Source organism: Meriones unguiculatus, chromosome 1, assembly GCF_030254825.1.
Source record: "Meriones unguiculatus strain TT.TT164.6M chromosome 1, Bangor_MerUng_6.1, whole genome shotgun sequence".
Taxonomy (NCBI): Eukaryota; Metazoa; Chordata; class Mammalia; order Rodentia; family Muridae; genus Meriones; species Meriones unguiculatus.
Window position 1 is genome coordinate 2165928 of NC_083349.1, and position 16704 is coordinate 2182631.

The 16704-nt window shown below is 47.4% G+C and overlaps 1 protein-coding gene across 1 annotated transcript in view; it reads left to right on the forward strand.

Annotated features, from left to right (window-relative positions):
- The window catches only part of Reck (reversion inducing cysteine rich protein with kazal motifs), a 70288-nt gene extending 53910 nt beyond the window's left edge, over window positions 1–16378 (forward strand). Inside the window, exons 13-21 of the mRNA XM_060378667.1 lie at window positions 826–966; window positions 2131–2319; window positions 3758–3880; window positions 5501–5672; window positions 9465–9657; window positions 10809–11019; window positions 12455–12528; window positions 13958–14113; window positions 14878–16378. Of these exons, the coding sequence (XP_060234650.1) occupies window positions 826–966; window positions 2131–2319; window positions 3758–3880; window positions 5501–5672; window positions 9465–9657; window positions 10809–11019; window positions 12455–12528; window positions 13958–14113; window positions 14878–15099 (1481 nt within the window). The 3' untranslated portion in view covers window positions 15100–16378. The remainder of the gene's footprint in view (window positions 1–825; window positions 967–2130; window positions 2320–3757; window positions 3881–5500; window positions 5673–9464; window positions 9658–10808; window positions 11020–12454; window positions 12529–13957; window positions 14114–14877) is intronic.
- Window positions 16379–16704: the final 326 nt, after the last annotated feature.

The following is a 16704-nucleotide window of genomic DNA, read 5'->3' on the forward strand; positions in this document are numbered from 1 at the left end:
AATAAAATTAAGGATCCGGTAACAAAGAGAGAAGGTGGTGAGCGTGTAGCTGGCAGTAGAGACCACAGGTCCTAACTTCTGTGACCGGTAGTGAAAACCCGTGCCGGGTAGGTTGGCCCTCTGTGACCTGGGGAAAATGGCTGTCAAGTTCCAGGGGAAGCTGCACGGAGTGACACTCCTACCGCTGGTCTTCCAGCCGGAGTCAGAGCGGGCCGAGGAGCCAGTGCGCACACCTGTGTGTTCCGGATCCTAGCATCTAGAGCAGTCAGGTGTGTGTAAGGCACACCTGATTCCAATAGGAGGGAAACCAAAGGGTGCTCTCATGTGGTGGGACACTCTGTTTAAATGCCACCCTTCCTTGACAGGGTCGTAGAAGGCAGATACAATTGTGTTATGGGGCTCATGTTGCCATACAGATCACCATTTATTATTCCCAAAGTGCGAAATTATGCCTCTTACACATAAGCACATACTTGATCACCAAAAATCAAATGTGTTTGATTACTACTTAAGTTATCAGAGTTTATCGTATTCTCTTCCAGATATTAACTCCATGTTAGCTTGTTTGTTTTGTCCATTACTGTATCAATAGCCAGGATCTTCCAAGGATATTGTAGGTATCCCATTAATAAATGAAAGGTTGGGTATGTTGTGATAAACTGGCAAATGATGAGGAAATCCAAGTGCGTGGTTGATAGGGCTTGTTAGAATCAGGCCTTGCTTTGTGCCTTCGCGCTCCCCACTCTATCCCAGCCATGCTGAAGCCTGTAACTTGAAGGCTTGGTACTTTAGGTTCGTTACACTGATCAGTTTTGGGTTTTCCAGGGCCGAGTGCTTTAGGTAACATGGTAGAAGAAGTGACTCATCCCTGTAACCCGAATCCCTGCCCAGCCAACGAGCTCTGTGAGGTGAACCGGAAAGGGTGTCCATCTGGAGAGCCCTGCTTTCCATACTCTTGTGTTCAAGGTAAGAGACGAAGGCTTTGAGTGTGAGCCGACCACGACCACGGGGCATGCTGCTGGCCTCTCCTAGGGGAGCTGCCGTTGTACCCAGGTGGCAGGGGCCTTTACTGTACTCTCCTGCACTGCTTAAGGGTTTCCAATAAAATGTATGTATGCAAACAAGGACACACAGAATTTCAGTTGTCATTTAAATTGTAAACCGGTGCTCTCAGCGCAAAGTTGGCTGTCGTAGTGAGTTACAGCATTCCTGACTACAGAACAAGAGGGACGCTCAAGCCAACTTTTTGTATCTTGCCTTCCATGCTGTAATGTTTGAAAACAGACTGTCCATTGTCCATGGCTTTTTTTTTCTTCTGTAGCAGGTAAAGAAATGCTATGGTTACTATGATACTATGAGCACCCTGCTGATTTACAGCGGTATGATTATATCCCACCACCAAACACTGTACTGGCAAAGATTAGTCTAAAAGTAGTCACGTTATATACTTCATTTAAGGCAGTTTGTCCTTTTCCAAATGTTTAGCCCACAGAAATAAAAAGCTGTGTTTTTATTGCTTGCTTCTTTGTTTTTTGCTAATGTCTCACCACATGGCAGCCCAAGTCGTCCTCTTGCTTCAGCTCCCCAGATTCCTGGATTACAGATGGATACTACTGTGTTTAGCCAAATCTTCACAGTATTTTTGGTACTAAACTGTAGCTAACTTTGGGGTACAAGTCCTTAATCACTTATAAAACACGGAATTTTTATTTGAGAGGATATATTTTTTGGCCAGTGAGCAAAGTCAATTCTTTAATTTTGTGTAAGTTCTATAACCTAATGTGTGTGTGTGTGTGTGTGTGTGTGTGTGTGTGTGTGTGTGTGTGTGTTTCCAGTGTCTATCTTGTGTACCATGTGAGCGCAGTACCCACAGAGGCCAGAAGAGGGTGTCTGGCCAATGGCGTTATAAAGGTTGTGAGCTACCATGTGGGTTCTGGGAATTAAACCTGGGTCCTCTGGAAGAGCAGCCAGTGCTTTTAACTGGTGAGCCATCTCTCCAGCTCTGTAACATAATCTTACAATCTCTAATAGCTACAGTGTTCTCAAAGAATTCTATAAAGTATGTTGAACGTGAAACTAGAACAATTATTGTCAGTTCACTGTTCTGGTTTTGTTTGTATTTCTATACAGGCTGCAAATTGGGAGAAGCTTCTGACTTCATTGTCCGCCAGGGGACGCTGATCCAGGTGCCATCGTCTGCAGGGGACGTTGGCTGTTATAAGATCTGTTCCTGCGGACAAAGCGGCCTCTTGGAAAACTGTATGGAAATGCACTGTGTCGACCTCCAGAAGTCTTGCATTGTTGGAGGGAAAAGAAAAAGTGAGTCTTGAACATATCGTGTTTGGTCTTACTACATCATGAGGCTGGTTGTCTTCATTTGCTGAAGAGTACAGTCTATAAATCATATATTCTAGGACAGTACTTTTTAAGCCACACAGAAAACTCAGAGAGAAGGACAGAGAGAGTTGAGTGGGTGGAAGGGGGTGGTTGTTGTTTGAAACAGGATCTTGTGATATAGCCCAGGCTAGCCTGGAGCACACTACATAGCCCAGGTTGGCTTTGAATGTGCAATAATTCTCCTGCCTCTGTCTCCGGAGTGATGGGATTACAGACAAGTACCACCACAACCAGCAGGAACTAGGACTTCTAAAAAGCCCTGTTGGAGGCCTCCCGAGTGGGCCTGGTCGTTAATCTCAGAGAAATCTGACTGTGTGCCAGTCATGGTGGCAGCCTTCCTCCACACTGTCTCCCTTAACCGTCAGAGTCCTCCTTGTGGAGGTACTGCTGTTATTGCCACCTCCATTCTGCGGAGGTGCTGCTGTATTGCCACCCCCATTCTGCGGAGGTGCTGCTGTATTGCCACCCCCATTCACAGCTGATGCTCATGACGTCTGTCCACCAGGCTCTGGGCTCACGCCTGTGATCCTGTGTGTCAGCCACTTTAGGTGACACAGTGAGCTCCAGGCCAGCCTGAATTATATAAGGAAACTGAGATGGGGAGGGAGAGTGTTTATCTGAGGACAATAAAGCTAGTTTCTGAGAATGCCTTTTAGACATGAGATCTCTGCGAGTTTAAGGTCAGCCTGGTCCACAAAGGACAGCCAGGGCTACACAGTGAGACCTTGTCTCAAAATAAATAGCTTAGATTTAAGCCCCTAGTTTATATATTCAGAAGTCCTCTTTCAAGAATTGATGTTCTGCAACTTTGTGAGGGGCTTGGGGGATGGTTGAATACTCTGAGACAACCTAAATTTGATTCCCCATAAGCCATGTAAAAATGCTGGACATGGTGTGCTTGTAAGCCGGGGCTGCTGAGGTCCCGGGAGCTTGCTTGCTGCACGGGCCTCACATCCCGAGTTTGCTTTCAGAACCTGCCCTGGAAGTGAGAACCAGTCTGCAAAGTTGTCCTCTGACCTGCACATTCACACTGCGACATGCACATGCACCCACACATGTGTGCACACACAGTAGTGTGTGGGTAGGTTTTTAAATTTTCAAACTTTAAAAATTTTAAACTTTCAAACAATTAAATTTTAATTTATGGGGTTTTTGTTTTATTTGTTTGTTTGTTTTAGTATATGTGTGTCTGTGCACAGCACATCTGTGGATGTCAGAGAAAAATGTGGGGGAGTTGGTTCTCTCCTGCGTGTACGTGTTGAGGTGCGCATGCTCGGCAGCAGGCACCTCTATCCACTGAGGCTGTCACAGCCCTGTGGTCTGTGTCTCAGTACCGGGAGTAGATGATGCTTTCTTTCAGGTCATGGAGCCTCCTTTAATATTGACTGCAACGTCTGTTCCTGTTTTGCTGGCAATCTGGTGTGTTCCACCCGCCTCTGCCTGAGTGAGCACAGCTCGGATGATGACCGGCGCGCCTTCACAGGTAGCCGCGGGCGGCCGTGTCCCCCAGGGCTGCCATTCTTTGCACTCATCTTCCATTCGAGGCTGTGCAGGCATGTTTTAACTGCACATGTGCCTGGTGCATGGATTTCAAATCTGAAAGCAAGATACCTTCCTCTCCGGATCTCTGCTTCTTCCTGTTCACAAAGGAGTCGTGTCTTAGTGCCTCAGCACCCGTGTGCTTTCCGAGTGTGTTTCTCGTCAGGCTCTTTCTCAGCCTCCCTTGCTCACTGACTTGCATAGGCCCCCAGACAGGGTCAGGCACTACTTTTTCGACTTTACCATACTGGAGGGTGCCTGGTTACACCGACACCAGCACCTGCAGATGCAAAAGCTGGTGAGGAGGTGAGGAGAGCAGCAGTTGATAGTGTCTGCAGCACTGTCCGACGGCATCTCTTCATGTCTGCTTTCCCCGGGACGAAAGAGCCTGGGTTCTCAGTAAAGTGGTATTAGGTAGCTCTGCCTGACCCCATTCTTACCAGTGCAGGGGCAGCCTGACTCCTTCTCTGCGGTGGCTAGTACGCCACAGGCGGAGAGGAACAGGGAGAGGATTTACTAACCTGTGCCAGCCCATTGGAAGAAAAGGGGAAAGAGCTGCAGACCAGTGAGGAGGACAGCAGAGCTAGGTGTGCGGTGTGCCCTCCGCTGTGAGCGCCAGTGGCCGCTGCCTCACCCTGTGGCTGGTGTCAGCAGCACTTGGCTCTCCCTTGTCTGCTGGTTTCTGATGAGGCTGGTTTACTCTGTTAGAGAAGCCGCAGAAGGATGTGGGGATGAGAGTGGACGACAGAGAGGCTGAGATGGGAGTCATAAACTGTGTATTTATAAACAGCATCTTTTAAAAGCATGCTTTTGTATGGGTCCATGTTCCCTATAGTGTGTGGTCCCTGCCGTTCTGGAGTAAATGAGGACAATACCAGGTTAGCCGGCAAACTAAAGGGTTCTGCTGGCCCAAAACTGTACCATATTTTTGGGTATTCAGTGCCTCTGTCCAAACATGACTTAGAGAGAGAGTCCTGAAAGCTGTCTTATTTTGCTTATCTTTTAACATTCAGGAAATCCCCCAAGCTATCTGATTTCCAAGTTTGATGTACCAGGTCAGGAGAAATGAGCTTTATTGTTTCTACCTATAACCCTATTTCTACCTGGGTCAGTGTCTGAAGACACCTAATAAATAACAATGAAAAGAACAAAGAGAGGGACTGGGAGGGAATGAGGGATCGGGACACAGCTGGGATATAGAGTTAATAAAATGTAACTGATAAAAAAAATAATAAAATAAAAAAAAAGAAAAGAACAAAGAATGTCATGTTGCAGAAATATAGCTTTTCAGAGCTTAACTCTCTTTAAAATCTCTGTCAGAACCAGACATGGTGGTGCACATCTGAGATCCCAGCACTTGGGAGGCTACATAGTGAGATCTTGCCTCGAAGATAGATAGATAGATAGACAGACAGACAGACAGACAGAACTATGTCAGAGAGAGATTGGTCTTTGTTTTCCCTAAGTTAATGTACAGTCCCATTTTGACATGGTTTGTTAGTTGCCTGCATCAGCACACGGGGAAGGGAGCGCATGTTCACTTGAGGCTGTTTCCTCTCCTCAGGTCTGCCCTGTAACTGTGCAGACCAGTTTGTCCCCGTGTGCGCACTGAATGGACGCACTTACCCCAGTGCCTGCATCGCTCGCTGTGTGGGTCTCCAAGACCATCAGTTTGAGTTTGGACCTTGTATCTCCAAGGATCCGTGTAATCCTAACCTCTGCCCAAAAAGCCAAAGGTAAGCCACATGCTGCTTCTGTTTTTCAGCCACAGATTATCGCTTGTAAAGTATCTACTGCGTATGTCCCACGTGAGAAAAAGACAAAAGTGGGTTGAGAAGAAGTCTGCCTGGGCTTGGTGGCTCATGGTGTGATCCCAGCACTTGGAGCACTGGAGAATTATGAGTTCAAAGACATGCTACATGTTGAGGTGTCTCAAGAAAAAAAAAGTTGTCTCTGTCCTAAATGGTGTCGAGTCTGGACAGAGAGCTTCGTAGAACTTCCCGGCTGCAGGATTAGGAGTGCATATGTAGAGGAATCAGTGCAGCTGGGTAGGGAAGGCCCAGGGCCTCAGAGGTGAAAAGCAGGACGGTTAGGGAGGAAAGCTGGCGTAGGTGAGGTCAGATGGCAGCAGGAGCAGAAGTGTGTGCCGGGAACTCAGGGGTCTATAAAACTGAAGCAAAGAGTAAGGAAAGGGCAGGGGCGGGTGGCACCGGAGATGAGAGGATGGATACCTTGTTAGTCGCTGTCCATGGCCTCTCCCAGTAGAGCACGCGTTGTCAGAGTTAGGCATGAGGAAGCTCAGAGAGTTCAGCTTTGCTGTTGTCTGATGTTACCTGGCTTTGGACTCCCTTCTCTGCAGCCTCCTCACCAAGCCAGATGACAGTAAGCTGGCCTTGATGGATCCCCATGTGGTGGCTCCCAGACAAATGTGGCTGCTGTAGCTTTCAGCCTTCCAGACCTGGAGTCTACCTCTGAGATTCGAGCATGCCTCATCCCAGAGTCACAGCTCTCTCCTGATGAAGGAGTTTGTACAGAAAGTTGCTTCTTGGTCTTGAAAACTCGGGCACAGGATAAGAAGGGAGATTTTCTCATCTAATGAAGTAGCAAAGAATCAGACACATGCCTCACAGAGGTTGAGGTTCTAGTTTCACTTCAGTTTCTGTGACAAAGCACCTGAAAAGCATGAGCACAGCTTTGAAAAGAAAGGGTGTGTTCTAGGCTACAGTCCATTATAGCAAGGGAGCAGGGCAGGAGCCTAAAGCTCAGTCCCCAAGCAGGAGCAGAGGACTAACCACCTGTCTGTACTGCCCACCTGCTGCTTCTCAGCTCCAATTACATTGTCCAGGGCCCCACACGTGAAATGGCACTGTCCACGCTTGGGACATTCAAGACAGTCTCTACAGACATGACCAAAGGCCAACATGATGTAGCTATTCCTCTTCCAGGTGATTCTTGGTTATGTCAGGCAGACAGTAAAAACCAACCAGCACATTCTTACAACAGAAACGAAACTGAGAGCTACCGGTGGATACCCTGAATAAGATTGTCTTGCTTTACATCTCCACGTAGAGAGGTCTTTTTAGATAGAATGCCCATATAAAAGAAAAGTTTGAAAATTCAGCTACATGAAAGTCTCATAGCGGGGTCGGGGGGAGCTTGGTAACTAATGACAGACTGGGAGGAACGTCACAGAGAAAGAACCCTAACCAATCCGTGTGAAGAATATAAACTTAATGTGAAAACAGGTGATGATCTAAGGGCTAAGGAAATGATACAGAAAAAGAAAGAGAATGGTTCTTAAACACCTGGGCAGGGGGATGTGTTTCTTTATTAAAGTTTAAGAAACTCTATTATATGCAGATCACCAAAATTCAGTTATTTCACATATAGAAGAAATGAAGCCCATTGGCATGTTCAGCAGGTGGCCCCCACTAGCCATCTCAGAGACTTGGGGTCGCCCTGCAGTGACTCTGCCACCTCTGCGACTCCACCCTACTTCTGGCCAGCAGATATGAGAAGGGATTTGGTGGAGGATTCTCTTGAGATGCTTTCATGAGCCAGCTGCTGAGGTGATATCATCGCCACTACTGCCAGGCACATTCCACTACCCAGAACTCAGTCAGCACTAGAGAGACCAAAGAATGCAATCTGTATATAACTCATAAGAGAGTAAGTGAATTTGAGGAATATATAGCAGTTATCACCAACCCTTAACCTTCCTCATGTTGCCAGAAATGAAAATTAAAACTGTAATTGTGTGCCACTTTGTATCTATTTTATTTGCAAAGACAAAAAAATATTATAACATAAATACAAGAGGGGCTGAAGAGGGCAAGAACCTTCTCTCTGGGGGGCTTTAAAACTTTCTGTGGGTGAGTGTTTGCCTGTGTTCGTGTCCCTGCAGTGCCCGCAGATGCCAAAGGAGGGCATCAGAACCCTGGAACTGGAATTCTGGGCAGTTGTGAGCTGCCTTGTGGGTGCTGGGATCAACCAGGCTCCTCTGGAAGAGACGTGTCTCTTTAACCACTGAGCCATCTCTCCAGCCCCTGAGCAGTTTTCAGTGGGTAAACTATCCCTGGGAGAGTAAGGAATGAGTAAGACAGCTGCCTCTGAGAAGGGAGCTTGGAGGCTGGGACGTGATGTGTGGGAGAAGGGGCTTACTTTGCACACTATGACATCACACTTTTTCATTTTCTCAGTACACCTTTTCATTTTATCCATCAATTGTGTCATCTGTTCAAAGCAGTTGTGGGCTATTTGTTTGTTTTTAAGAAAATGGTGTATTCCCTCAAATATCTACTGATATGCCAGACATTTTTCTAAACATTCAGACCTAGCAAACAAAACAGATCCCTGCTTTGATCATTTTACTAAATTTTACTTAGAGATTGTCTTTTCTTGCATCCTCTTACTTCCTTTAAAAAAATTCTGTGTGTGCATGGTTTTTATGTATGATATGTGTGTATGTGGTGTGCTTGTGAGTGTAGGTGTGATGCCACACAATGGCTCTCAGGAGCTGTGCTTTGTGTCCTGCCTTGTTTGAGGCGAGGTCTCTCGCTTGGCTTCTGCCACTGTCCTGCCCCCTGGGAAAGCCTCCTGTCTCTACCCCCGTCCGCCCGTGAGGGATTACACATGTGTGCTGCCGCATCTGCCTCGTGGGTTCTGGCCTCAAACTGGGGGAGTCAGGCGTGTGCTTCTATCTCTGAGTGTCCCGTCAGCCCAGCCCTCTTCTTCCCGCTTTCTCAACTGGATCCATTGCTTTCTCCCTAGATTACAAGTTTTCTTCAGTGCCCTTGGTCCCCATGCCTTCTTTGTCAGGTTGCTCGGAAGGACTTGCTTCTGGAGCACCCCTGCAGATCATAAGCACCCAGCATCACCGCCCCCCAAGCAGGCATAAAAGCTGATTTTTTTAAATGCTGAATTTTTTAGTATAAAAAGTGAAGCCTTTATTAAGATGGACTCATGTTAATCAAGCTAAAAATTAAGTACGTAGCTAGCCATGGTGGAGTACATCTTTAATCCTACATCCAGAAAGTAGGCAGATCATTGTCAGTTCAAGGCCAGCCGGTTCTGTATAGGAAGTTCCAGGCCAGCGTGAATAGCTGCCTAAAATAAAGCTTCTGAAAATGATGTGTGGTTACCGAGTATTGCCTCTAGTGTGGACCCCACGCTTGGTCTCACATCAGGCACTTTACTCCAACGTGAGTCCTTGGCTTGTACCTTCCCCCACCCCACATCCCAGGACATCACCTCTGGTTTGTGGCTGTTCCCGTAGCCTCTCCTGCTTGCTTTTTCTCCTTGCTCACGAGGCTCCAGTTAGAGCACACTCTTCTGTGTGTGCCCAGGCCTCACCACTCAGCCACTAATTCCCTCTGAGCAGTGTGTCTGCCATTTTCTATCCGACTGTCCTTTGTATACACTCTGTTAGCCTTGGCTCTCCTCAGAGTCCTGCTTGGCAGCCAGGGCTTTGCTGCCCCAGCACTGTTCCTTCCTGCTTATGGTTCACCTGCTACTTTCATCATTTTCAGATGTGTGCCCAAACCACAAGTTTGCCTGACAACTTTTGATAAATTTGGATGTAGCCAGTATGAGTGTGTGCCCAGACAGCTCACCTGTGACCAGGTCCGAGATCCTGTGTGTGACACAGACCACATGGAGCACAGCAATCTCTGCACTTTGTACCAACGAGGAAAAAGCCTCTCTTACAGGGGCCCCTGCCAGGTACGTTGTTTGGTTTCCAAACCCAAGGACATCAAGTCAGTTTATGATCTTCTCCAGACAAGCGGAGTGCAGCGGTCTGCTGAGAAAGGAGCAGTGTGTTAACTCTGGGGAGTGTGGCCTCTGAGAAGGATTTCACAGCCTGTATGGTCACTGCTGTTCATCTTTCCACACTTCTGTGGGCCACCGTAGAATACAAACCAGGCTGGGTTTGGGCGCACACCTTTAATCTCAGCGCTTGGAGGCAGAGGCAGGCGGATCCCTATGAGTTTGAAGCCAGCTTGGTCTACGCAGTGAGTTCCAGGAGAGCTAAGGCTACACAGAGAAACTCTGTCTTGAAAAACCAAAAAGGAAGGAAAGAGGGTGGGAGGGAGGGAAATCAGAAAGGAAAGTGCTATCCCCACTGTTCCCTCCACTTCCTGCTTCCCACCTTCTCCCACTATGCTGTGACATGAAAACCTCTCAGATTGTTTAACATAGGCCGACCTCTGTCTTTGAGGCTTATGAAGTCTTCCACATTGAATAACTTCATTGGACAGCCTCCTTGAGCTTCCCCTGACCTCCCTGATTCTGTGCCGACCCTCCTGGGAGATTCCCACCTTGGGGCCAGCGTCACCTGCCTGCAAACCACTAACATTGGACGTGCTCTTTGTCTGTGGTAGGGAAGTCCTCCAGCTTGTCTGGCTGCTGGTGTCCTGCTTGCAGGGACACTGACTGTTCTAGCTCCTCCCCTTCACCCGGTTCCCCCTAGCTCAGCTGGGGCGTTTCTCGGGTTTATCCCTAATTACCCAGTAGGTCTGGAATGTGTCTCCTCTCTCATCTCTCTGCCCATCCCTCCCCTTTCTCACACCCAGGGTGAAATGGCAAGGTCCCACCTTTTCGTGAAGAGCAATATTTTTATTCAGACCTTCGTGACCACTAGTAGTAGTCTGGGTGAAGGAGTGACAAGGGGACATTTTTATCTTGTGTCGGTTTCGGTGAAATAAGCCGAAGTTTCAAAGACTTTTCAGTTTACCCGGGGCTTTAGAGGGGCCCCAAAACTTATAGCCTGTGTCTCTTCACTTCCTGAAAATAGGGACATCGTCTCTGTGCTCAACACTTAGACAGATACTCCATAGGCGTTCCCAGGCTAAAAGTTGCTTGTTTTTCCTCAGCCCTTCTGCAGAGCCGCAGAGCCCGTCTGTGGGCACAATGGTGAGACTTACAGCAGTGTGTGTGCCGCCTACTCGGATCGCGTGGCGGTTGACTACTCGGGGCCCTGCCAGGCTGTCGGCGTCCTCTCTGAATACAGTGCCGTGGCTGAGTGTGCTGCTGTGAAGTGTCCTTCGCGCTCAGCCATAGGCTGCAAACCCATCATCCCACCAGGTGAGCTGCAGGCTCTGGTGGGCGGGGGGGGGGGGGAGATTTGCTGATCCACCCCCAGAAAATGGGCTGTTGAGAAGAGAGTTTGTGAACTCTGAAAAGTTGTGATCAGCAGAGATAGGGAGAGTGTCCATGACACAGGCGACCTGGGGTACAGTATAAGAGCCTCTCCAAAATAAAAAGTTAGAGACCTGTATGCTGATTGTTCCGAACCAACGCCAAAGCTCTGGATTGCCTTAGATAGTGTTTGTTCTGCTGACATCAAAACAGGATGGCAGGGCCTGGAGAGCCGGCCCAGAGTTAGAGCACTTGTTGCTCTTGCAGAGGATCTGGATTCAATTCCTAGCACATCCTCTGGCACCAAGCACACTGTTGGTACATGTACATACATACAGGCAAAACACTCACACATAAAACAAACTGAATAATAACTAATATAAAACTGAATAATAACTAATATAAAATAACTAATATAAATATATATAATATATAATATATATAATATATAATATAATATAAATAATATAATATAATATAAATAATATAATATAAATATAATATATAAATAATATAATATAAATAATATAAAATAACTAATATAAAACTTAAAAAGAAAACAGGATGGCAACTTTTTTCAAGCAAATTTTTACCAACAAGGCATTAATATATACGCAGGTAAAGTAGTATTTAAATTTTAAAGAACTAGGGTTACTGGATTAAACACATAGATTTTTACTTGTTTTAAACCAAATTAATTAATGGCTGAATGGATAGTTGACATGTTTTGGTGAACACAAACATTTGTAATCAAGAGTTGCCTTAGCTCAGTTGTGTAGTCACAGCACCTGGGAGCATCAGTTTGGGGGAACAGTTTGCCTTACACCCATGCTCGTCAGTGAGACAGGCCACAGAAGAGCCTCCATTCCAAGCCTGGTCAGTACAGGTTATTCTGGGTCTCCCAGCTTTCCACTGCAAGCTCATCAGGGATCCACCGAGCCTCCACTGGGTTCAGGACATCCTTCAAAGCACCCAGCAGTGAACAAAATGAAGCCTCCGCCCTCCTGGAGGCCACATTCCTAGAGAAGGGACATGAGGTTCCCTGCAGATCCAAACTGTCAAGTCAGAACTGCCTGGTGAGGCTGAACGAGGGTGGTGAGGACTTGGCGGGAGGACTGCTGCTGAACTGCACGGTGAACTCTGTTAAATGCGGCATGAGATTAGCCGCCTCAGCCGGAGCATTGCCGGAGGATGGTGTGGGGAGAAGGGATGACTTTGGTGAACACAGATGTTGGGTAGGATCCCGGGTTGGTCACTGAGCACAGCTGAAGATAAAATCACCAAGAAGGGAGGTGAAGGCTGCAGTGAAGCTGGCCACTTTACCGGTAATGCTGGGTTCTCTTTGTTTTAATTCTGAACACAAAATAATGTTCTGTTACAGGGGCTTGTTGCCCATTGTGTGCGGGGATGCTACGGGTTTTGTTTGACAAAGAAAAACTGGACACTATTGCTAAGGTAAGTTGCATTGTGTTCCAGGTGCTGTTGAAAGTACATTGCTAAACTTCTCAGGAAGCCTGGAGAGCAGCATTATGGTCCCTGTGTGTAAATAAAGAGCCTGGTCCCCAGAGCCGCCCAGAAGCAACAGAGCAGGGCCTGCCACCCAGTTGGCTGACTGCGCCTGTGCATTTTCTTGCCACACCCTTTCTTAGGAAATGTGCCTGCCAGCTCAAAGAGCAGGGCCAGGGCCAGGTGGTCTCTGCCTCCTACTCACCCCAGTACCCATCCCGGAGGAGCTGCCTGCCCTGCCGTTCATCTTTCCCTTTCCCTGCTGTTCCCTTTTGGGCAGTTAGGGCTCTAGTGATGCAACAGGCCAAACCTTGCCACTGCCCGGGGAACCCATCCTGTCTGTATTGAGAGACTGTTTCCACAGGACTGGGTTCCCTGCGCCCTCCAGGTCAGAGCACTCACTTTCTGAGAGGCACACATGGGGCTAGAGAGAGCTCAGCTGGATGTTTTCCTCAGTCACTTTCTGCCTTGTGTTTAGAGACAAGATCTCTCACTCAACCTGGATGTGTCTCATTCAGCTAGACTGCCTGGCAAGCAAGCTGGAGGGACTCCCCGGTTCTGAGATTACAGGTGGGGCCCACCATACTCCTGTGGCTCAAGCCCAGGTCAATGAAAGATGGCTCAGCGCGTAAGTGCTGCTGCTCTTACTGCTCTTTCAGAAGACTCAAATTTGATTTCCAGCACCCACATCAGACAGCTTACAACCACCCACAACTCCAGACCCCATGGCACCTGCACACACATCCATGTACGCATACAAGATACATGTGCACATAATAAAAAGAAAATAATTTTTTTTTTAAGTAGGTATCCATAGCTGCTGAGGAATGACATCCAGATTGTCCTCTGGTTGTGTATGTCTCTGTCTCTATCTCTCATAAATAAATAAATTAGTACATAGACAGATAGATAGATAGATAGATAGATAGATAGATAGATAGATAGATAGATAGATAAAGTGGAGCATGCAAGCCTATATCCTAGCTCTTGGGAGGTAGAGGTGGGAGGATGAGAAGTTCAAGGCCATATTCAGTTATCCGGGGTGCTATTTCACTAAAAAGAACTTAAATAAATAAACTGTACTTCTGAGCCAGACATGCTGGTACAGAGTTACCCTGAAGCTCTCAAGGCTGAGTTAAGAGGATCATGAATTTAAAGTTAGCCTGGTCTCTATAGCAAAACCCTGCTCAAGACAAACTACTTCCGGTGAGTGTTAATGTTGCTGTAAACCTCTGTGGGCAGCCCAAACCCCACTGCACTGGGAGACAGGACTGTGTCCAGCAGAGCCAAACCTGGTGCTGAGAGCACTGGCCTAAGAGCCTGGTCAGCTGCCGCTGAAGCAAAGTAGCCTAGAGGGGATCCTGGAAATGTCTTCCAGGTGACAAACAAGAAGCCAATAACAGTTCTGGAGATTCTTCAGAAGATCCGCATGCACGTGTCTGTGCCACAGTGTGATGTGTTCGGATACTTGAGCATCGAGTCAGAAATTGTGATCCTGATTATTCCTGTCGATCATCATCCAAAAGCTTTGCAGGTGGGGTTCAGCACACGCTGGGCAGCCATTGAGTCACTTTACAGTCTGGGGGACTTAACAGTGGGAGAGCAGGATACAGACCAGGGGTGGGAAAGGACTAAGGAGCCAGGAAATGGGAGCATTTTGGGAGTTGGAAAGGGCAGAAGAGGAAGAGCAAGGTAGCCTGTGAATGACTATTCTGGGGCTGAAGCCAGGCACACTCCATCATGGTGCTGCCAAGGCCAGGGGAGTAAGGCAGTGTCACGGGGCACAAAAGCTCCAGTCTCTCCAGGCTAAGTTAAGGGAATCGTGAATTCAAAGCTAGCCTGCTCTGTATAGCAAGACCCTGCTCAAAATGAAGTACTTCTGGTGGGTGTTAAGTACTTCTGCTGCTGCCCTAAGTCCATGAGAGGTAGCCTCTCAAGGGACTCAAGGAAGGGGTAGAGGACGCAGTTGCAGCTGCTTGTTTCTGACTTCGCCTTCACAGCAGGGGTAAAGCATCCCCGTGCTTGGGTCTGCCTGTAACAGTGACGTCCACTGAGACAGCAGTGTATGGTAGGGCGCAAAACCAAAAATGGTTGACTGCAATTTCTGATATCCATTAATGCGCTTATACGTGTGTAATTAGTTAAGACCATAGTTACCTGTACCTCTGACGAGGACAATACGGCAGAAGAGAGCAAGCTGCCTCCAGGCCAGTCTCCTTTTGACCTGTGCCTGGAGTTTGCTTGACTGGACTGTTAACGGCTCTGAGGTTTCACACTAAAAGGGTCTTTCCCTTACAGATCGAGGCCTGCAATAAGGAGGCGGAGAAGATCGAGTCCCTCATCAACTCTGACAGCCCCACACTGGCGTCCCACGTGCCCCTCTCCGCCCTCATCATCTCCCAGGTGCAAGTCTCCCGCAGCCTCCCATCGCTGGCCAGTGCAGACAGGCCTCCCCTCCACTCCCAGCTTCTGCTCCTCAGCCTGGGCCTCACCATGCACTTGCTCTGGACTCTTCCCTGACGGCGCACAAAGCTGCAAAGCATCCCTCCACCCAGCCGTCCCACCTTGTGAAAGACATTCAGGACTGCTAGCTGATGGCCAAGCAAAAGCACATGTCACCTCTTAGCACCACACAGTATTTTTTTTAATCTGCCAATATTAGGGGTTTTGCCTTGAATTTTAAAATGATAAATTAAGCTCTCCCAGTGTAATGGAAGACGGTGCCTCTCGCTGGTGGTTCCCTGGGCCACAGTTTACATTTTGCTTCCTCAAAAGAAATTTGCCATCATTGATCAGTGAGATGGTCACTTTATAGGAGGAGCCCCCTCTGCTGCTGGGCTCCTGTCCTAGCAGCTCCAGTCTTCCTGTAAGGGTTGGGAGGCCGCCGCTGTGCCTGCTCTGTGTCTAGAAGCTGAGGGCTGGTAAAAGCCGACTGTTGTGACGGCGTGGAAGGAGAGAAAACTCTGAAATCATCGCTGGCCCATCAGGCTCCCTCCACGGAGATGTCAGGCAGGACTCTAATGTCGACCGAGTGGCACTCATGTCCCTGCCTTGCACATGGCCCTCTCAGTGGTTGCCAGTTTGTGCCTGTGAACAGGCAGCCTCACTGCCTCTGAGCATCTTGTCCACAGACACTCGTGAGCCCTCACCAAGTTCAGAGAGTTTAAATACCAGACTTTAAACCGATTGCTGCTACTATATAATTGCCAAAAATTAAGATAATTAGTAGTTCATGTAAATAGTACATGATTTTTAAATTTTATTATGAAGGTGAATAGCCATATTTATAAAATGACAATCATGTGTGTTAGCTCCATACTTTCTGTTCATGAAGACACATTTTGTTTTTGTGATGTGCACAGTGTGGATAAACTGTCTGACTTCTTTTTATATAGAATTATAAAGAATGTGGTTTATATATTTAAAATGTCAGGCTAAATATTAAAATGTTTGCATGTTGTCTAAGAAATTGGATACTTTGAATGTTTCACAGTTTGAAATAAGCTATAATGTAATACCTGTTTGTATGCATCTGAACTTAGACTTTACATGAAGTATTTTTCATTGTTACATGTACCCCTGAAATATAGCAAAATGCTTGTTATACCAAAATGTTGAAACGTGGGCACTTCAAGCTCTCAGGATCTCAGTGCTGATGTTGATGTAGCCTCTGTTGCAATTGCCTGCTTCTGTCTAAATGTCTGCAAAATACTAGACTTTATTGTATGTATATCCTATATATAGTATACAGCAAAATACTAGAAAGCTTTTCTATTTTAATAAAAGTAATTTTATATGATGGCGTGTCCTTTCAGGCAATGGCACATTCAGCATGAAACCACCACTCCTCACCCTTCAGTGGGTCATGTCTGTACGGTGACAAGTTCTAGAGTGCTGTCATCCCAGGCCAAGGCCTCTGGGAGAGCAAAGCAACTGTACTGAACACCCAGGCACAGCCAGAGGGCAGGCCTGGCAGAATCAGGCCTTCCGAACCAGGAACAGACGGGCAGGTGTGTTCCTTTGGCCTCATGTTCCAGCGCAGGTGACTGTGAAGTCTGGGGGTGCAGGGCCTCCTGATGAGGACCTGATTAACCCCATCAGTTACTTAGGCTCAGTTCACCAACC